The following is a 23,271-nucleotide window of genomic DNA, read 5'->3' on the forward strand; positions in this document are numbered from 1 at the left end:
TGCAGCACCTGCACATACAAGCCATTAAAATGTCAGTTTTACAACAGACATGTTTTAGCAAGCATTTGGACTGAAATGAGATGTTTAGATGGGACACACTGTCTAGTAAAAATTATGAGACGTAATATCAGATGTGTCATGTTGATGGTAAACCACATATCTGACATTCTCAATCACTCCCTCTTTGTGTACAAGAGAGCATTTTTACAAGACATAATCCTATATTATTAAAAAATAAATAAATTAATAAAAGTCATATACTAATTCTCAAAAATCCAATCTAATTTCTGAGGGGAAAATATTCTAAAAGCCACTAAAGTGTTTTTAAAAACCATTTTTAAAAAGATTTTCTTTTGATCTATAATTAATTTTTTGTGTTTGGGTTGTTTTTAGGTTGATGTCAAGTTGCATTTAATTTGTTTTTAATTTCATATAACTTTATAAAAATAAATTAATTAACTAATTAATGAAAAAAATAGACCTATAGCTCTCATGATTCGATTTGTGTGGAAACTTCAATTCCCATCATGCACGTTGTCACGTGTTGAACTCACGTCACCACGCCCCCAGCTCGCGCCAGCCAATGGCTGCACTGTTGCTATGACATCTTTTATTTTTAGTCTTCTGCAGCACAGCCTCGCCTGATTAATTACAGACGAAGTGAAATAAACGTGTCTTAAAAATATCAAATAAAATGTCAAATCAGCATGATTTTAATATTATGGATAATAAATGTTTTAAACATACTACAGTATTAAAAGCAAACACTGCTTATATATATTTAATCAAGTTTAATTGAGTGAAGAGAGTCTTAACAAACTAGTGACCGCTCACTCATCTGGGTGGGTTGAATTATTGCGCAAGATCTAATCAGTAAGTAGTTCCAGCTGAAAACACGTCATGGCGCAGGGCGGAGCGATATAAATGCGCGAGGCTGTCAAACCGAAGTTTCCACGGGCGCGTGCGGGAGCGGCGACGCATCACGCCATGACATGAGATAAATTAAACCTAAAATTAAGCAAAATAAAAGTGCGCAACACAAGGCAGCGATTCTTTGTGAAGGATTTCTCCAAAGCCTCAAGCACGAATAATTTCTGATATTTGTGTAATAAACGGAAATAATGTGCGCAGGACAGAAACAAGAGCTTTTAATCAGTAAGTACTTGATTCATGTCTATTTAAATCACCAAATGTTTTAATCAGAATGACAGCTAAATGTATTGGTGCTGGACTTGATGTTGAACGTAGCTACATATTCAGTCTTTTATTATTATTATTATTATTATTAGGCTATTATTATTATTATTATTATTTTTGAATGAGTTGCCAATTTTAGATTGTCACGAAGTAACGCATCTAAAGATACAATATTATGACGCTAACTGATCGTATTTGCGGCGTTTGCATGTAACCCTGCTTGAGTTCTTGATGAATGTGTGTTTGCACAGATGTCCTTGGCTTTAATGGTGTGCTGAGGTGACTAAACAGGCCAAAGGTTTGCAGAAGCTGATTCTTCCTCTGCTGTCGGCTTCTAACAGCTGCTGGACATTTATAAGCTCATGTCACATCAGTCATGTTAGAAATAACTCTATGGAACTCGTTTTTTTAGGGGGGTGAACTGGAAAAAGAGTGGAAAATGAATTATAACGCTTAGGATCGGTTGTTTTGAATGGCTCTTGGAGTTAGATGGCCTAATTAAGTTATTTTAAGATAAATTTAAGTTTCTTTGAGGGAACCCCCAACACACACACACACACACAGCAACTTTCACCTGCTTCAGTTGTTTCTGTTGTCATGCCACACTATTATCATTCTGTTTGAATGTGTTGTGTTGCATGATAGTGTTGGGTTCAGTTGTGTATTGTAAGTTGAACATTATAAAGTCAAGAGTGAAATATTTGTTTGGTGTTTTGATGAAGCTGGTGTAATTTTTGGAGGTGATGTGGACCCTATGGGTGCGTTATCTGATGGGGGTGTAAACAAACATCTAGGCTCGTGGATAATGGTTTAGTAACGGAATGAATAATATTCGGTCAGTCGCTTAAATGTAGCTGTTTATGTTGTGGCATTTGGTCAAACTCTGACATTGAGTGACATTGAAAACACGACATGATTCTTTTTTTTTTTTTTTTTTTTTTTTTTTTTTTTTTTAGATGGATACACTGCTCGTTTAATTTATTTTATCAATTAGTAATTCCATCACGTATTAAATGACAGCATAAAATCTCGAACAGAGATTAGATTTATTTCTAAAAATGTCATTCAATTTAAATGAGAACTTGATTTTAATAATTTCTTTATTAACTGCTGGTATTCAAGTGCACTACTCAACGCGTCTCATTTCTGAAGAAGCGTCCGTTTCGTGACATTTACCGCCGGTTACTGTCCTCCAATGTGCTACAGGAAATCTAACAAGGGCGGTGCATTTATAAAACGGGCTTTAACGGAGCTTATCAGTGTTTTGAAAATGCGGAGGCGTCACATCAACATTCACACGCGCGGTGATGACGTCAAAGGCGGCGGCGTGGTGCATGCCGGGAGGTGGAGTTTTTAACTCCTGCCTTCAACAGCACCATTTTATCAGCAGTTTACAGGGTTTCCCCTCAGATGGTTTAATCTTTAGCTAGTTTAGGTAGAATGTATTACAGTAAGTGTATGTCATTTTAGGTGCAGGTAAACTATAAACCACAAACCATTGGTTTGTTACTTTCTGTAAAGTGTGTACTCTGGCACAGTCAAAAGTGATGCCCTTCCACTATTGGGACAAAAATGACATTCACTGGGCTTGAAGTAATATAATATATCTTTGTAGAACATTCCCTCTTAGTGTTTCTTTTAGCTAGTGTGGATGGTGTGCTTTTGGTGGCAAATTTTCCTCTCTAAGCACATGTAATCCTAAGTGCTTTAGCCAGAGGGACAGATGAGGGATTTCATGAAGATAATCACAGATTGGTACCTTGGCCTCAGCATCTAAAAAAAACATGCACACAGACAGTCAATCAACTGTGTATTAATATCCCGTTTAACTGGTCTGTCTTTGTCTTTCTAGAGGCTTTGACGAAACTGGATCTTGGAAAGCTGCTGTCCAGTCTTCATACATCAGTGCTTCAGGGTGAAGACTTTTAAAGATCAACTGGTCTCTGACAATCACTTTTGAAGCGATTTCTGAGCAACAATCCAAAATCAGAGGCCCTTGCTTTTAAATTGACGTTTAAGGCTAAGACTAAAGGCTCTCACCTGGATATTTGCAAGAGATGTAAGAACAGCCATAAATCTCTGTATAACTGAAGGAACTTTCGAGACATAATCAAATTCATCATGCACCTGGAAGTTAAAGTTGCGTTGAACTTCATCGTGTCCTACTTGTACAACAAGCTCCCGCGCCGTAGGGCAGATCTGTTTGGTGAGGAGTTGGAGCGTATCCTGGTGTCCCGCTTTGAAGGGCATTGGTACCCTGAAGCTCCTTTACGTGGTTCTGCCTTCCGCTGCCTGCATCTGGGAGCTCCCAGGGACCCTGTGGTGGAGCTGGCAGCCAGGAGGAGCGGTCTGGACACAGATGAGGTCCGTGCCAACGTTCCCCCCGAGCTCAGTATTTGGATCGATCCTTACGAAGTGTCCTACCAGATTGGGGAGAAGGGTGCCGTGAAAGTCCTCTACACGGAGGATCCCCCAGGTTTAGGGGGAGATGCCGAAAGGTCAGACGTTGCTCTCACAGGAGATGTGGAGTTTGAGGATGTCAGGAATCTGGGCTTTAACCCAGAGGCTCAGGTGTTTGTGCCCATCGGTGGCCAGGTGTCGCCGGTTATGCTACCGTCGCTCTCCAGTTCGCCAGCTCCTCTTTCTACCTCATCTTGCCCGGGACTGTTCGGTTACGCCGCTCCCAGCACTCCCACCAATCCCAGCGCTCATTCCTCCAACACATCTACCCCCTCGCCACCAGGCGGCAGCCTTTTGTACTCTACACCCAACTCGCGGCCCATACCTCAGCCGATCACCTTCACCACAGCCAGCTTCGCCGCCACCAAATTTGGCTCCACTAAGATGAAGTGCGGGAACCCTGGAGTTGCCTCCGGTTCTGGCGTTGTCACAGCTACGCAACAGAGGATGATCACGTGCTCCCCAAGCACCATCTCCCCACCGGGGCTGGTCAAGCACAAACCCCTGTCCCTCTCCATGCACTCTCTAGCTGGACCCATCCCAAGCCAATTGTCTCCTAATGCCAAAGAGTTTGTGTTTCCCGCTTCCCAGAGGCCCCTCTACTTTGATGTCGAAGGTCCATCAATGGCGCCATTCCAGGCTCCACACCCACATGCCTCCTTCGATCCATTCTCCAGTCCACAACCAGGACAGGCTGTGGGAATCATTGGAGGCAACAGTGGAGTTTCCTTCATAGATAAACCTCCATTTGTGGAAGGACTCGGATACAACCTGCAGTATTCCAGCCAGGCCTTCCAACCTGTGGTACTGGCCAATTAAAGTCTCAGAGTTGAAGAGATCCCAGTGCTGAAACGCTTTCCTTGAGGACTTTTTTTTTTTTTTTTCCCTCCATAAATCATAAACTACCACCATGATAAATCAAAGTATTATGACTACTAATTGAGTGTTACTTGTGATTATTTTCCATTCATTTGTTTCTGGTTTCATGATGTTGTTTATTTTTTTTATGAATAGACTATTTTTTGTTGGAGTAAACATCCTGTTGTTGAAGGTGTTTTTTTGTTTTTTTTTTTTTCTATTGTGTGTCTTTTTTTTGCAAATATTTGTTTCTCTAATCTGCTTTGATTAATTCTACTTTTTAAAATTGACTCTGGGGAAAAAAGCTAATATTCTTACAGAAGATTCTAGATGTCTAAAAGGGATTTTTGGATGGTGTTTATGTTCAGAAATATGACACACTGGAGATTACAGCCACGTTAACAGTTTGGTCACACCTCAGTGGTCGTAATTGATTATCTATGGTAATTTTATGGGTCTCGTGCTCTTGAGCTGATGATTTAAGAGGCAGCTCACGTCTACTACATTGGTTTAGCTTTAGGATTCTCCTGTTCAGTTTGAACACATTAAGTCATATCCTGATGAAACCAGCAAGTGTTTAAACCCATTCCTAGTGAGTCAGATTGAGAATTGATGCATATTTTCATTCTCGCAGATCTCGTAAGTTCAGACACCGAAGACAAACAGGCAGAATGATTGATTGCAGGATTGTTGCTCGAGTCTGATTGGTTTCACACTTGGGTTCCTAGTAGGAAGTGCGTGAAGGTAACAGTTGGAGGTTTTGATTAACCACTGATTGTCTTCGAATGGGATAGGACACGAGATTAAAGGTCATTGGTGTGGAGACACTCCGAATAGCTTGCTGGCACGGAGACGGAGGTTGAATTTAATGCTGTTATTTTTACGTTCCTAAGGTCGTAAATGGTGGTTTGGAAGAGATGCTACAGTGAAAATTGCACTTTGTATTCTCCACTCTAGGACCCTGAATGTTACATCATATATTCTGACTGCAGTGGCCATGTTTTGTGAAGCGTTTTATTGAGCTAGTATGGAGGCTGGCGTTCTAGAATCTTCCTGAAGGTGGGAGCCAATGCTGGCTTCCTTTATGACATCACTTCCCCCTCAGCGTTCCCTTCCGTCCCGTCCAGCTGCATTGCACTTTACGCATCGGATCTTTGGAAACTCCTGTAATGCCTCACAGTAAACGCTATATGCTAGATGCTAAAGGTCCTTTACTCACCCTTTAATGGCCAATTATGTCTGAACTATAGCTTGGAAATGTAGTTTAAAGATTGTATTATAACAAATTTGGTGAGATGTTTGGGTGAGACTGTTGTTGTGATGTCCCTCCTTGATATTTGAAATGTGAACATCAGCTTCATGATTATTCAGTCATTTCCATTGGTTTCATTTGGGGTGGGCGGGGTTTAGATTTCTCTCTAAATGCTACGACTGGGTGTATTTTTACATTTGTTTGTAATTTATTTACAATTTTTCTATATTTTTTTGGGTTTTTTTTTTTCAAAAGAATTATCTATGGCATTTATAAAGCAAATTAAGAGATATATACGAATATGACGTGAATATGTATATATTTCTTATGTTCAAAATGTTTTGTTTAGTTTCTTACGTGCTGAAGTTATTTTTTCAGAAATAACTATATGAATATAAATGCAATATATGCAAGATGAAATGACTAATAAAATGTTTAACAAAGTGCTGAATGTGCACCGTATCTTCTACAGAAGTCATTCATTATAAGACAAGCTGGTTTTGGTTTGATGTTTCTCCTGTTGGAGTATTTTGACGTATGTCTGATTTCTTTAATACAGTTTACGAAATGAAAACATTAAGTGTTCCAAAGAATGATGGTAAATAAACCTATCATCCTAAATGTTCAAAATCAAAATGTTTAGCTCCTTAGTCAGTGTAGGTTTCTCTTACATTAACAATAATATTGAAACAAATGCAGAAAAATGCAACGATCCTTTAATCGTTTTGTTAATGCCTAACCTGTCTATTGGGAAACTGTCCAAAGTTCTCTGTAATTTAACACATTTCTGATAGTACTGCAGTGTTATACAAAATAAAAGGACACAGTTCCCAGTAAAATAAATACAAATCTTCCAGGTTTGTAAAGCAACTCAAATTTTGTTTGTGACTGGAAACTGTCTGAATGTCCAGCAGAACCATTTTGTTAGTTTTATTTCTTAGCAGGTTGTTGTGTTTGTTTTTTGACACTATAAGCACCAAATAAAAATGTGTTAACCTCACTGTTCTCATGCAGCTGTACGAACACCTGCAGCTGGGAATGAAGCTGAATGAAGCTTATTTATTTAGTATTAAAATATGTTCATTTTAAAGTAAACAATCCCCCCCCCCCCCCCACACACTCATTTTGAAAACTCTTAATGGTCCTACATATATATCCCAGACATGTTAAAGTTTTATTAATTTACCTTTAACAATTAAACAGTTCATTTTTTAAAGGATTCATTTTTTTTGTTGTTTTTCAAAGAAAGATTCTTGCATCTATTATCTCTAATCAGCATCACAGTCTGAGTGATCAGCTGAACTAATAAATGTTGGATATTTTAGTTTATGCTGTCTCTCAGCACCACATGAAATAAACCTGATGATCATTGTTTTCCAACATGATTTGAGATTAAAATGCTTTTTAGCAATATTTCTCATTTTAATTCAGATTAACTTGATGTACTAAAATAAAAAATAATGTAACAATTAATAAATGGTCCTACAAACAGTTTTTCATTTGAGGGTGAAATATAAACAAGACATGATCAAGTTATTTAAACATTTATAAAAAGTAATATAAAAGAAATCAACAAACCCTTCTACAATAAGCATTCTTCAGATGAATCTCTCTGTTCTCTAAAATATTTAGAAAATGCATGACATGAAATATAAACTGAATGATTTCATATTCAACAATAAATTAAAACATTACTATATATTCAAAAAGAGCAACTTTAGAAAATCTGATGTTTTCTAAAACAATCTGATTATTTTCATGTTTAAAAGAGAAAAAAATTAGATTTTTGTTGTGTCTCAAGCATATAAAGGTGATTTCATTCTCCTTCTACACATTCAGATCAGTCTGTGTCTCTGAAGCAGATGTTATGTAATAACGCTCGAGTGTAAGGATGATTGTTACGTAACATCGTACTGAGAATAATAACAATGAACCGACACAATGGAGCACACACACACATACCCAGTGGTCTTTGTACAGACAAAACTGCACTAAAAGCATTAGCAGGATTTATTTTTTTACAGTATTATTTATGTGCACAGATGCTCATAAGGTCACTGATCATCAGCCGTAGTATCACACATGCGTGATGTCATCAGCAGCAGCCAATCACAGCACAGATCCATCACGACCTCAGCAAGGTCAAATCACTGAGATCCAGCTTTATTAACATGCATGATATGGGATACAGTCATAACACACTGGTTACTCCTGAGGAAAGTGACTTTATAAAAACAACACCACTCTTTCAAAACGTCTTTATATTAAAAGTGACGTGTTTTATTAAAGACAAAACCAAGTCAAAATGCTACATTTGAGTTTCACAGAGTCTAACGCAGAACTCGACATCTTTCATATAACATATTATAACAAAAACTAAATTCACTATTCAGTTTAAATAAAAAAATCTGACCTATAAAAACAAACACAAACAAACGTAATTTTGTACATTTCAAACACTGATTGACAGGGAAGGTTTGTGTGTTTGGTTTATAGAAAGAAATCAAACAGGAGTAAAAAGAGTTTAAAACAGCGAAACTATCAAAGAATGTGACAGATAGAGAGTTTTTATCTCCATATATGGAAGAGAAGGACACGCCCACTGCACAGCATCACCATGACAACAGCATGCACTAACTACTAGACAATATACAATTGATTTGCTTCAAACCCGTTGTAAAAAAACACATCTTGATGACTTACGACATTAATTTATTTAATGCAATATATATATTAAAACTATTATAACTATTATATATTACAACTGTGAAATGTTTTGATATAAGATGGTTATTTTGTTGTCATATATAGTAATTGTAAAAAAAAAAAAAACTGTTAAAAATACATAAACTAAAATTGTAAGCACACTTTGTGGTGTTCATGAATTTTTTTGAGCATTGAAAACAAACCATGATATGTGCAATCTATCAAAATCCATAAACACTGGAAGCACATTATTTCTTCTGCATTTTTAAATACAGTAAACGTCAGGAAAACCGGCGATAAACGTGAGACTCTAGTGATGCTAGAACTGCTATCGTTAATCTCATCGACTGGAATAAAGCACACTCACGCCACAATGGTTTTACCAATGCAACAATTTATCTAAAAATGCATTATTATTCTAATAATTCATTAAAAATGCAATAATGAATCTGTCATTGATAAGAATGTAAAAAACACGCCTTCTGAACCCCAAAAAGAGAGAATATTCCTTTTTCTCAAACGTCCACCACTCTTACTCTCGGATTGATTATTTTGTTCTGGACAACAGTTTAATTCCTAGAGTTCGGTCTTGTGCATATCAAAGTATTATTATATCGGACCATGCTCCTCTTATTCTTGACATGACCTTTCTGAACTTGCCTTACCCAGGAGGCGTTAATACTTCCCTCTTGGCAGATGAGCATTTTGTTTCCTTTACTGCTGACCAAATTTCGTGTCAATAAATTGTTGGAAGTTCTAGATTCAATCGTGTGGGAGGCCCTCAAAGCATATATAAGAGGCCAAATAATTTCTTTTGCTGCTAATAAAAGAAGGCTCTCTAAAGAAAAACAAAATTCTCTGGCTGATGAGATTTCTAGGCTGGATGAACAATATGCTAGGTCTCTTAAACTGAAGTCAGAGCTTGACTTACTGTCAACCAATGAGATAGAGGGTCTTTTGAGGAGAACTAGGAGTGTTTTTTTATGAAAGTGGGGATAAATCTGGGAAAGTATTAGCCGATCAGCTGCATGGGCCAAACAAATTATAAGTGGTCTTGTTCTAGATAATGGGAAGGTCACAACTGATCAAAGTACTATTAACTATAAGTTTATTCTTCTTTGTACACGTCTAATTCCTCTCCGTGGGGGGACATTGAAGAGTTTTTTCAGCCAACTAAATGTCCCCACTTTATCCTCTGATGTTCGCAACTGCTTAGAAGCGCCGATTTTTCAGGAGGAAGTGGCATCTGCGATCTCTTCCCTACAATCTGGTAAATCCCCAGGACCTGATGGTTTTCCGTCAGAGTTCAATAAAAAAAATTCTGTTCAGCTTGCTCCATTATTGACATCTGTTTTTTTCTAAGTCTTTTAAGTCTGGGACTCTTCCCCCAACTTTAAATCAAGCATACATCTCTTTATTACTTAAAAAGGATAAAGATCCTTTGGATTGTGCGTCTTATAGGCCGATTTCTTTGCTCAACTGTGATGTTAAAATTTTAGCGAAGGTACTTGCCTCAAGACTGGAAGAAGTCCTCCCCACCATCATCTCCCCTGATCAAACAGGGTTTATAAAGAATCGTCAATCATTTTTTTTTAATATCCGCCTCTTACTTAATGTGGTATATTCTCAGCATCAGGCCATTCCAGAATGTGTTGTTTCTTTGGATGCCGAGAAGGCGTTTGGCAGGGTGGAGTGGGAGTACCTCTTTTTAGCTTTGGAACAATTTGGATTTGGCCCAGTCTTTCTCTCTTGGATTAAATTACTGTATAATTCTCCCTCTGCAGTAGTCTACACTCTAGGCCGTTTAACTAATAAAACTCGACAGGGCTGTCCGCTAAGCCCATTGCTGTTTGCTCTAGCTATCGAGCCTTTAGCGATCGCTCTACGCGAGAGTCGGCAGATTGCTGGACTATCTTTGCTCAAGAATTTTGGCCGGTTCTCTGGGTACAATTTTTTCGTATTAACAAGGTAGATGCGCAATTACAGTACTCTAACATACCATTGAAACTAGTCGAAAATAAGTTCTGTTATCTTGGGGTTTGTATCACTCGCCATCATAAGCATCTTTTTAAACATAATTTTGGCTTACTTCTTGAAAGAATTAAGAAAGATCTTTCTAAATGGTCCCCTTTAAAGACCTCTCTCATTGGGCGCATTAATTCCATAGAGATGGTGGTGCTCCCTAAATTTCTTTATCTTTTTCAGTGTTTACCTTTATTTATTCCGCTTTCATTTTTTAAGTCTTTGGACTCTGTTATTTCTTCATTTATTTGGAACGGTAAGCACCTGTGTAAATCATTCCTTCAGAGGTCTAGATGCAATGGCGGTATGTCCTTACCAAACTTTAAGTTTTAATACTGGGCAGCTAACATACGAAATATAGTGTATTGGTGGCATTATCACATTTTCCCAATAGACCATCCTGGGTGGACATGGAAATAAATGCTCACAAGCAAATTTCCCTCCGAACACTTCTTGCAACTACATTACAATTAATCTCTTACACTCCAGTGGATTGTCTAGTGGTGAAACACTCGTTGAGGATTTGGACCCAATTCAGGAAATCATTTGGTTTTCAGGATCCTTCTCTCCTTAGCCCTGTTGCCCACAATCACTTTTTTTTTGGCTTCAATGCAGGACGGATCATTTAAGAGTTGGTCGACAAGGGGATGAGACGTTTCAAAGATTTATTTATTGATAATTTATTCGCTTCTTTTGAGCAGTTAACATTATGTTTTGGTCTTACTAAGTCAGATTTCTTTAGAGTCACTTGTATCAGTGATGCCTTCTGAAAATCCTTTGGATAATTTCTTTTCATGCAACATTAGCCAAGGGTTAAATTTCCATTATTGATAATCTAATGACTAATCTGGTATCTTCCTCTCTTAATAACATTAAGAGAGCTTGGGAGGAAGACCTTGACAGACCACTTTCTGATGACACATGGAACTGTATTCTTAAGCAGGTTCATACATCTTCAATGTGTGCTCGGCATTCACTTATACAGTTCAAAGTAGTACATAGGGCACATATATCCAAAGTTAAACTAGCTCAAATGTTTCCTGGTACTAGTCCCATATGCAATGGATGTAAATGTGATGAGGGATCACTAATTCACATGTTCTGGACATGCCCCAAATTAGAGCATTTCTGGCGATCAATATTTCACACCGTTTCAGAGGTTCTTAAGCTCAGTTTAGAGCCAGAACCTCTGGTGGCATTATTTGAAGCAGCTCCAGGAGTCATGGCTGTCAGCCTCTGTGTGTGAAGTCCTTGCTTTCGCCTCCTTGGTGGCACGTAGAGCAATACTATTAAAGTGGAAAGATCCCTTCCCACCCAGCCATTCTCAACGGATCAGAGATGTGATGTCTTGTCTCTGCCTTGAAAAAATTAGGTATTCACTAAAAGGGTCGGAAAAACAATTATTTAAGATTTGGAACCCTTTTATTGACTATGTTGATAAATCATGTTTAAATAATGCCGTCATTGGCTGATTTTTTCTTCTTTCTCCTTTTCTTTTTGTAATGTATTTCATTTATTATCATTCCCGTTTTCTTTTCTTTTTTTTCCTTCATGCGAGTATATGTGCATGTATCTCTTTTTATATATGATTGGAGGTTGATGTATGTTGGCATGTATATATAACTGCTCGGTCCTTCTACTTACAATTCCTATCTGAAGTGATGGACAGTATTGACACTACTCTATATATTTGATGGTGAGGGTTGGGGGATTGTTGGATGTGATTTAAAATGTAAATATAAATAAAAAAACTTTGAAAGAAGAATGTAAAAAAACTAAATGTTACAGTTGTGTTTCAACTGATGCTGAGCTGCCCGACTAAAATGTTTTTTTTTTTAATAAATAAATAAATAAAAGACACTCATCAGAAACATCTAATCTGAGGTAAAGATGAATCGCACATTATTGCCGTGGATTAAACCCTGAACACAAACTCATAGTTAAACCCATGCACAGACGCTCGCTTTACAATAATCGCCCGCTTAATTGTTGTAAGATGCGATTGAATCGCTATAGAGTTAATCTGCATGATAGAAGTGTCGACTCTACATGATTAGGTCATTCTGGAAGAACGGCAACACTAGCAGACGGATACAAGTGTATATTTACAGACTTCACCTTCACAGACCGCGACCGGCCCATTCGCACTTGCTCTTCATCTGCACTCGCTTTCATGGAATAAAGTATATAATTGCTTCATATCGAGGGTCATGCGCTTGTTTTCTGCGAAAAACCTCTTGTACACAGACACAGACACATTATTTCGTCTTCATACCGAATGAGAGGGCGGAATGAGGTATGAGGAGGTCAAAGGTTATGTTGTGTTATCATGTGTCTTCTACCTCCTTCAAACGTCTGTTAAAAACACACGCTCGTGTCGTTCTCGTCCACCTCCCGCGCGGCGCCGCATTACCCACAATCCCCGGCTGTGTAACTGCGGTGTGAATTATAAGGGAGACTGATGCGTGTCGGGGTGAAGCGTGTCCCTCACAGCAAGCCGTATTTGGCCTCGTACAGCAACATGATCTTCTTGCAGCGGCCGCAGTCTTTGCGCAGCTCGGCCACTTCCTGTCTCAGCGCGGCGTTTTCCCGCTCCAGGAAGGAGGCGCGGACGGCGATCTGGTTCTCCTTCAGACGCCGGGCGTCACGCGAGCGCTTCGCCGCCATGTTGTTCTTCTTCCTCCGCGACCAGTACTTTTCATCCTGCAGAGAAACGCAAACATCTCATTAACGAAGCAGCTAAAACAAGCTTTAGCTTTAACTTTACTTTTTATGTCGTAACATTAATAAAACGATACTGTAAATGTAAAAAGTCTTTGTTAAAGCATTATAAGCCATAATCCAAACCAGCCAGCTACAAGGAGCATCACAACATTACAACTTCTATGCTTCAAATCAATGATAAAAGGAATTATTTACAATGCCATAAAGTATTTCAAGCAATGTAATAAAATATCTAATATTTAATAAAATAGCTAATTGCTGAAGTTGTTTGTTTTGAGTATACAATCAATGTAGTTGAGGTTTATTGCATAACAAGATATATAGAAATATTAGTGTTATTTTTGCATCACTGATATGATTTTTATTAATATTTAACCAATTTTTTTTTTTTTTCATTTAAATTGGACTTTTACTTTTTGGAAATTTTGTTGCGTTTTTGTCATTATTATTAAAATAGATATATTTTGTTTTCTATAAATTTTATTTAAATTTTAGTTATTTTAGTACTTCAGGAAAATTGGAAATGTTTTCTTGTCAACTATCTGAAATAAAATACATTTTTAAAATATTATATTTCATTTAACCTTTATTCTACTTTAAGTAACAAAAATATTTTTAATGTTTTCAATTAATGATAACAATTTCCCTAATTTTCCCAATTCATGTTCCAGGTCTTATTGTGAATAATTCATAGGTGACCATAAATAAAATAAAAATAAATAAAAACAATTACGATATGATCCATATTGGTACCAAATACCAACTTTAGATTATCCAATCAGTTTGTGATGGATAAACATATTATCTGGAAAAGTCACATAGCACAAGTAAAATTGATTGTAAAGAGTACTTCATGTTTACTTCAAGACGACGGATCGATTAGAAGAAGCTGACAAACAGCTAAAGTTCATCCACTGATCAGCAGTATGAGCTGCTAGTATGATTGCTAAATAGCAGCATGTTAACTTCGAAGAATCAAATTTGTATTCATTATCACTAAAATACTTTTCCTGGATGATTAGTGACATGTCTGTGTGTCCAAACGTGTCACGAGAGCCACAGGTTTGTGACTGTTTTCTGATGTTTCGGTTCAGAAGCTCATTCTGAGTGATTGAATATTTTCAGTTAGTTCTCACAGGGTTCAGCCTCACCTTGGCCTCGGCAGGAACAAACACTTTCTTGGCTTTCTTGATCATGGGCTGTGGTTTGAGCTCGTCCACAGAGAAGCGATGTTTCCGTGGATTGAAGAGCTCTCCTCCGGGAACGCTGGACAGCACCAGATCCGTGGGGTCCGGCTGGAAGGCCACGCTCACCTCGATCTCCTCTGGGTCGATCGGAGGGGGCGTCACACGGTCGGGGGCAGCTTTGACTTCTGGGAAGGAAAAAACAGAGTGATGCACAGCTGCTCTAATATAATCATCAGATTAAACACATGACCAGAGTAAATAACTGTGACCTGACAGCGTACAATCCTCATGTTCACTCTCAAGCTCCTACAGCATGACATTCAGTGTGAACTACCAGCTGCTGGTTGAGTTTCTGCTGGTTTAACTGTGTGCTTTGACTGGTAAGTGAATGGTTTGTAGGTTCAAACCGCATGGACTGATGTAGAGATGAGTGCTCACGTCACAGTAACAACTACAAAATGTTTTAACAAAGTACCTTGTGTTAATGCCTATTTTTAGATAAACCAGATGATTCATATTTTAATTTTCTCTTTTTTTATTTGGATTATATTCATTTTTTTTATGCCACAGAAAGAAAAATATTGTAATGAATTTTTATCCCGCAATTATGACTTTTTCTCGTAATTCGGAGTTTTCTCAGAATCATGAGTTTAAGTCTCACAGGTTTTTTTTTTTTTTTTGCCATGGAATAAAAAAAAAAAAAAAAAAAAAACTATAATTACAAACATTTCATCTAACAATTCTGATTTTTTTTCTCTCAGAACTTCCAGTTTGTATCTCACAGTCCTGACTTTTTTTGTCTTGGAATTCTGAGTTCATATAACGGAATTCAGAATTCTTTTCTCAGAATTCCGAGTCTGCTTCTTAAAAATCTCTTTCGTTCCACGGAATAAACACAAATAAGGTAACTACAAATTTTTATCTCAATTCTGAATTCTGACCAAATTTGAGATATAAACTCATATTTGCAAGCAAACAAGTCTGAATTGTGAGATCAAAAATACCTTTTTTATTCTGTGGTAGAAATAATCTTCTTTGAAATTTGCTTTGAAACTAGTTATTCAAGCTACAGTCTCTAGTTGATCAAAAGCAATGCTTGTATGTCTCACCTGCGTTCGTTTCAGTGTTCACAGTGAGCGAGTCGTCCTCAGACTCTTCGTCGTCCTTGTGTTCCCGCTCAGGCATCTGCGGGACGGTCGCCGGCTCGTCGGAGGGTGCAGATACACCCTGAGTGTCTCCGGCTCGCGGACACCTGCTCAGCTCCTCCTCCAGTGTGACGGGAATCTCGTTCTCCAGCAGGAACTCGTCCAGGTCCATGTACTCCAGGTGGAAGGTCTCGCCGTCATACGGGATGGTTTTGTCCCAGATGGTGGGGGTGAGAGAGGCTGAGACGCTCCCCGTGCCCCCCGAACCACCGCCGCCACCGGACGTCCCATCGCAGGTCGAACCCTGTTTCTCCTTCTCGATGTCTGTCAGATATCACAGAAGGTAGGTAGTAGAAATATCAATGCCAGCTACAGTAGTTTTACACATTCTCTGCCAGTTACATGGGAGTTTCAGTGCCTAGCTGTGTTAGTTTATTGGTTTAAAAGTCAGAAACGATGAGAAAAGAGTTTCACAGATTGGCAAGCCAAGAGATGCCCTAATGTGGGTCATTATAACGCAAGATGATTACAATATTATTAAAAATGTCCATAAAGGGCAGGTCAGTCTTTAACAAGGTAAGGACCAGGTATATCTTTTCATGGTACACAAAGGCTTTTCAAAGAATACCATGGTACTTCCACACAGTACATGCCAAAGTAACCACAGTATTACTACTAACATGGTACTTTTGCATCGTCTGATACATAATTTCACCATTGTTTTTAGGGTTTTAGCCATTCTACATGTGTTAACACTAAACACAACTTATTCAATTCGATGTTTTTTTTTTTCTAAAGCGATGCACTGATAAAGGGTAGACACGTCCATCGTGGTGTTTTTGAAGTAGGCACCATGCAAAAGCGTAAATATATCGAAATGCATGCATCTTCGATTTTTTGTCTGCGGGAACTTTCTGTTCTTTTGAGCGACCAATGAACGCGCAGCTGGAGCTGAAGCGAGCGCGCGACTACTAAACGGAACGCTTTGAGTGTCGAGTTTTGAGTGTTGGTTCTTACCGTCGTCTTGATCCTCCAGTATGTTTGGAGGAGGAATATTCATGATCTTCTTCAGAACAAAAGCGGACGACTTCTGCGGGGCGATGGCCACCGTCACCGACGCCTGTCCGGGCATGATTAGCGCGATATTATCCGGGATAATACACAAACGTCGCTTGTAACCGTCAATCCTTCCGTTTCTGTTTGAGAAAGCACACAGCGCTGTAGCGACCCACTCAGAGACTATACAGGACCCACTCCAGCGTACTGCGATAAGCACTCGCATATTCATGAGGAACGCGCTGATTGGTGATCTCGTGCTCCATCTCATGAATATTTAAACAGACCAGGGCGGATTCTCGCTCTCTGATTGGTCAACTGTTAATTCGGGGCTTCAATGAGCGGGACGAAGAGGACGAGCCTCTTTATTCAGAAAACAACCAAAGAATGTCATTAATGACCCTGAACACTGAAAACAGTCGAAATCGTCGTAACATTTGGATTTATTAACTTAAAATGCATTGAAAAGGGCACATGAATTACTTTATTATATTTTCACAAGTTAAGGCTAAGATGTGCGAATTTTAAGTTAACTTCTCAGTACATTAAAACATCATTAATAGTGCGCTTCTACGGTTGTATTTTTCCACCCTAGCGGCGAGCTCGTGCTCTCACACGTGCCGCCGTGCGCTGGGTGGGCGGGGCTTTGGCACGTGCGGAGTACAGCTGCATGAGCGCGTGCGCGGGAGCGCGCAATGTCTGGGTAAGAATTGCTTGTTTTTGTCATCAGTACTGTGTACTGTCGCATTTGGTGTCAGGGATGTTCCCTATGAACCAATTGCTTCAAATAACGAAGACTGAGGGGGAGAAAACGGCAATTATCCACACATCAACTAAACATCGAGGTAGCCTGTTATTCCTCATGCATTTCATGGCTTTTTATTATGTGGGTCACAAGAAGTGGATTTGTGAAGAACAAAATACCTTTTGCATATTCACATATTTTTGTATTTTTATATTCCAAGTCCTCTGAATCCTTTTATGATTACCATTTTTTTTCATTTTGGAGCTTGACAGATTCCCGGTCCTATCTACACAAGACAGATCTTTCTGTGTGTTGTTTGTGGAGGAAGAAGCGTCCATATGACTTTAGATTACCGTTGTCTTTATTCTGTAACTGGACAAGAATCTCCAGAAAAGATCTGAAAACCTGCTGGATGTCATTCAGCATGAAGTCCAACTGCCGGTCCAGTTTTGTTAGTTTTAGTCAATAAAAACCCATCAATAATCTGCATTTGAGCCCTAGCTCACCCTGTCCTCTCACAAAACCCTGACAATATCAGTTATAAATTAATTGTTGTTTAATAATTTACATTAGCATATTTAATTATACTTGAAAGTATGTAATACAACAACCCGGACAATCAGATTCATGGTGATTCATCATACAAAAACTTTGAAAGGGTAATTCTTGTTTTAAATGATATATTAATTTCTGTACCTTTCTTAATCAGTTAACACGATCGCGTAGCAGTTAAAGGAAGTATTTCTGTAAAAGGCTAACTTTAATACTATAATAGAAAAACAGATATGATGATGTTGTGAAACAAACTATTGCGATATGATTTATTTCTATATACATTGGGTTTAATATTAACATTTATTATAAAGCATGTGGCCTCATTGTCTGTGTTTTTATTATTGCTTTAATAATGTGGTGTTTTTTCTTTTATTACAATGTATTTTACATAACACCAGCAATCATGTGTTATTATATTACAGCTATCTTTTGTGATGGTTTTGCTCAGTTTAGTTATGTTATGATAACATGAAAAGTGTTGCTATTTTACTTTCAGTTCTGAAGAATGAGGCTGGACTGGTTGAACTGTCTGTGTTGTTAGTTCTGCTCATATGGTGGTCAGAAATGACCATTTGTTTTTCAATTAAATTAATGTATTACTAGTTAAATTTTTTATTTTTTTTTTATTTAATATTTTGCATTTTTAGGAAACTTTATGGTACTAAATTATATTTATGCAGTAGTGAAAATGCATTTATTACCTTTAACCTTCCTTTTTTTTTTTTTTTTTTTTTTTGAGCACTTTGTGACCTGAAAATTAAATTTAAACTTAAATCTTGAATGCTTTGGAATACAAAATTAAGTTTGGTCTCTTTTTTAAAGACTCTATAATGAAGTGAAAAGAAAAAAAAATATTAAATGAAAAATACTACCGTTCAAAAGTTTGGGATCAGTAATTGTATTATTATTATTTTTTTTATCTTATGCTTGATATCAAAAATATCAAACATATTTGACTAAATATTATTATTATTACAATTTAAAATAATGGTTTTCTATATGAATATACTTAAAATTAATATACTTATAATACTTTACATTATTCCAGTCTTCAGTGTCATATGATCCTTCAGAAATCATTCTGATATGATGATGTATCATCAATGTTGGAAACAGTTCTATAACCAAATTGACTCCCAAAAATGCAGGTAGTAAAAAAAAGGCATTTAAAGAAATTCTAGTGTGTGTTGTGTAACCAAGCTGAACAACTAGTTACACTTACATTTAATAATTTAGCAGACACTTTTTGTCCAAAGCGACTTACAAATGAGAATAATAGAAGCAATCAGACCAACGAGAGAACAACAACAGTATACAAGTGCTATGACAAGTCTCAGTTAGTCTAGCACAGAACACGTAGCTAGTTTTTTTTTTTTTCTTCCCAAGAATAGGATAGACAAGAAAAGAAAAGGTAAGTGCTAGTATTAGTTGGTCAAGTGCTGGGGAAAAAGATGAGTCTTTAGATGTTTTTTTGAAAATGAGTAAAGACTCGGATGTTCGAATTGAGATTGGGAGGTCATTCCACCAGCTGGGCACAGTCCAGGAAAAGGTCAGTGAGAGTGATTTTGAACCTCTTTGGGATGGCGCCACAAGGCCATTCACTTGCAGAATGCAAGCTTCTGGAGGGCACGTAAGTTTGAACTAGTGAGTTTAGGTAAGTTGGCGCCGTGCCAGTGGTCGTCTTGTAGGCAAGCATCAGTACCTTGAATTTGATGCGAGCGGCTACTTGTAGCCAGTGTAACCTGATGAGGAGAGGAGTCACATGAGCTGTTTTTGGCTCATTGAAGACAGACCCTCGCTGCTGCATTCTGGATCAGTTGTAGAGGCTTGATAGTACATGCAGGAAGGCCCGCCAGGAGAGCATTGCAATAGTCCTGTCTGGAGAGAACAAGAGCTTGGACAAGAAGTTGGGTGGCTTGCTCTGACAGGAAGGGTCTAATCTTCCTAATGTTGTATAAGGCAAATCTGCAGGACCGGGTTGTTGTAGCAATATGGTCTGTGAAGCTTAACTGATGATCCATCACAACTCCTAGGTTTCTGGCTGTCCTGGAAGGAGTTATGGTTGACGGAACCCAGCTGTATAGAGTAGTTGTGATGTAACGATGGGTTAGCTGGAACCACAAGCAGTTCTGTCTTAGTAAGGTTGAGCTGAAGGTGATGGTCATTCATCCAGCTAGAAATGTCACTCAGACAGGCTGCAATGCGAGCAGCTACTGTCGGATCATCTGGTTGGAATGAGAAGTAGAGTTGAGTGTCATCAGTGTAGCAGTGATAGGAAAAGCCATGCTTTTGAATGACAGATCCTAATGACGTCATGTAGATGGAGAAGAGAAGCGGTCCAAGTACTGAGACTTGAGGAACCCCAGTAGCAAGAAGTTGTGACTTAGAAACTTCACCCCTCCAAGACACCCTGAAGGATATATCTGAGAGGTAGGACTTGAACCACGGGAGTGCGGTTCCAGAGATGCCCATCTTTCTGAGGGTGGACAGTAGAATCTGGTGATTAACTGTGTCAAAGGCAGCAGACAGATCCAGCAAGATGAGTACCGAAGATTTGGAAGCTGCTCTTGCCAGTCGCAGGGCTTCAGTAACCGAGAGCCTGCTTAAATGCTGAGGGAACTGTATCAAGAGTGAAGAGAGGAGCTGATAATGTGAGTAAGTGAAGGTATTACTGAAGAAGAAATCACTTGAAGGAGGTGAGTGGGGATCGGATCAAGTGGACAAGTAATAGGATGACTGGACAGGATAAGTTCGGAAACGTCCGTCTCTGAGAGTGGAGAGAAGGGGGAGAGAGAGTGTGTATTAGTCGTTATGAAGTTATCATCCGTCTGCGGTGTGGAGAATTGGTCATTGATGGTTCTTGTCTTAGTTGTGCAGAAAACTGCAAAGTCGTCGGCTGTAAGAGTCGATGAAGGAGGAGGTGGAGGCGGATTAAGAAGAGAAGAGAAAGTTTTGAAAAGTGTGCGAGAGTCAGAACAGTTGTTAATTTTGCTGTGGTAGTATGATGTTTTAGCAGTGAAGACGTTTGCAGAGAAGGAAGAGAGGAGAGACTGATACACACTGAGGTCAGTAGAGTTTCTTGATTTATGCCATTTCCTCTCTGCAGCCCTGAGTTTAGAGTGATGTTCACAGAGAACATCGGACAGCCAGGGGGCAGATGGGGTGGTGCATGCCGGTGTGGATGACGGTGGGCAAAAGTTGTACAAGCAAGAGGTTAGAGTGGAGCAAAGAGTGTCAGTAGCACTGTTCATGTCTAGAGCTGAAAACTGAGCGAGTGAAGGAAGTGAGGATGAAACCAAAGAAACCAAATAGTTGTTAATAATACCTCAGTTTTCACATTGCACACTTAAACACTTTGGAGAGTGTTTTCAAAAAATAATTTTAATTGACAAAAATGCAGTCTTAGTGTGGATGGAAGGGCAAAACAGAAAGAAAAAGACTTGTTTTGAAACAAAAACATATTAGTGTGAACAAGGCCCCTGGCAACCAAGTAAGTTAACTGCACATGTTATCAATCACCTGTGCATGTGTGGAATATGTAAGCAAGCACATGAAACTTGGCAATGTATAAAAATTATGACAGTGCTGACCATCAAGTTTGACTAAACAAACAAGAAAGAAAAAAAAAACCCTGATGAGATATAATCATGTTGTATATCAGAGGACTGTTATATATTTATATACGTTATATATGTTATATACTGTTATATATATTGTAACACTTTACAATAAAATTTCTTTTCTTTTAATTTCTTATAACTAATGAACCAAAGTTAATGTTAATTAAAAATATATACCACTGTTAATTGTTTGTTCATAATACATTAATGATAATTTAATGCATTTTCAATGCTAAAAATATGTTTGCAATGTAGAGATTAAGAGTAACCTTGAATAACAAATGCTATAAAAGTATTATTGATTGTTTGTTCAAGAGATCTAATGTATTAACTAATGTTAACCCAATGAAACCCATTCTAAAGTGTTACCCCAAAATGTATGATACATTTAGAGAGTAATTTTAACAGAGACACATGATCAGACATGAAGGAACATGCACATTTTTATTTATGCCCTTGATTTATATGCTTTCATTTAAAATAGAAGTTTCACAATTATAACTAAACCTGCTTTGAAACAATCTCTATTGTACTAAACTTTCTCTGTCTAAAACTTTCACTTCATTTATCTTAATCGCACATGAAAATCTGGTTTAAGATGTTCACATTACTCCCAGCTCCAATGTCAGTCAACCTGCACATATTAATAAAGGCTGATGAGACTGTGAGAGCATCAGTTCAGCATCACTGTGTTCAGCTGAGAGAGAGAGAGAGAGAGAGAGAGAGAGAGAGAGAGAGAGAGAGAGAGAGAGACGGCAACAGCAGCAGCATCTGACCTCAGGTAAACTTACTTCTTAATTTTATCAATGTTATTACATTCATTTTATATAAATATCCCTGAATGTTATAACTTAAGTTGCTTTTACAAATATGCACATTAAACAAATAATATAACATAGTAAAATAATTAAGAGAGACATATTTCATGTCTATGTGTGCAGTAGTTTGTCACAGTGAGGTTTCTGATCTCACTGTGTGTATGGCTACTGCTTATTAATGGTGAGTGTTTTATAATCTGTCATTTGCATCAGGATGGACCTACGAGTAATTGAACCAATGGACAATATTAAATCATTATGCTTATGTATTTAACAGGTGAAATGATGCATGGACAAACATGTTTCTAATGTTTTGCCACTTTATCAAAGCTTTCCTTCTTTATATTCTTTGCTTTTCATTCAAAAGGAATAATTCATACAGTGACAAAGCCTGTTTTTCTTCTGAATTAAGCCTCTCAGATATTGGGTTGATATACATAAAAAGTGCACAACACGTCGAATTAAAGCCGAATTTGCTGTATGAACTCTTAGCATGGGCTTTTCATCATTAAGAGATAATATAAAGTTTTAATTGAGTTTCAGGTCATCACTGTGGCAAAATTCACTCATTTGTTTATAATCTTTTGTAGAGTTTCTAAAGTTTTGTATTTTATTTCTCAATCAACAGTTGTTCTTATTCATTCTTATTCGTATTTTACTATCATACTTTATTATTATTATTATTATTATTATTATTATTATTATTATTATTTGTAATTGATTTAACTCAGTTGTTTATATGTTGTTATTGCTAAGATACGTTTTACAAATTCGAAATAGAGGCAGAAATTGATTTCTATTGTCATATGGAAAAATGATCAAAGTAAGTATGCTTTTTAAAAGGTGCTTTTGAAATCCAGAGTCAAATGTAAGATGACTTGAATGACCATAACAGAAATGTCTTGATGTCAAGATGGAGCAAACTT

At 37.8% G+C, this 23,271-nt stretch overlaps 2 protein-coding genes across 2 annotated transcripts; one reads left to right on the top strand and one right to left on the bottom strand.

Annotated features, from left to right (window-relative positions):
• Window positions 1-938: 938 nt before the first annotated feature.
• On the top strand, window positions 939-4,680 carry LOC109052525 (protein Tob2-like). The gene is made up of 2 exons (XM_019069954.2): window positions 939-1,155; window positions 3,050-4,680. Exon 2 carries the CDS (start codon window positions 3,319-3,321, stop codon window positions 4,474-4,476), a length of 1,158 nt encoding a protein of 385 aa, XP_018925499.1. The 5' UTR covers window positions 939-1,155; window positions 3,050-3,318; the 3' UTR covers window positions 4,477-4,680.
• A 3,333-nt stretch (window positions 4,681-8,013) lies between these two features.
• LOC109052573 (thyrotroph embryonic factor-like) lies at window positions 8,014-16,833 on the bottom strand. Its single transcript, XM_042716708.1, has 4 exons — window positions 16,569-16,833; window positions 15,516-15,875; window positions 14,371-14,591; window positions 8,014-13,198 (listed from the first exon to the last, which is right to left on the bottom strand). Exons 1-4 carry the CDS (start codon window positions 16,831-16,833, stop codon window positions 12,983-12,985), a joined length of 1,062 nt encoding a protein of 353 aa, XP_042572642.1. The 3' UTR covers window positions 8,014-12,982.
• Between the last annotated feature and the right edge of the window lie 6,438 nt (window positions 16,834-23,271).

This window comes from Cyprinus carpio, chromosome A3 (genome assembly GCF_018340385.1).
Source record: "Cyprinus carpio isolate SPL01 chromosome A3, ASM1834038v1, whole genome shotgun sequence".
Classification (NCBI taxonomy): domain Eukaryota; kingdom Metazoa; phylum Chordata; class Actinopteri; order Cypriniformes; family Cyprinidae; genus Cyprinus; species Cyprinus carpio.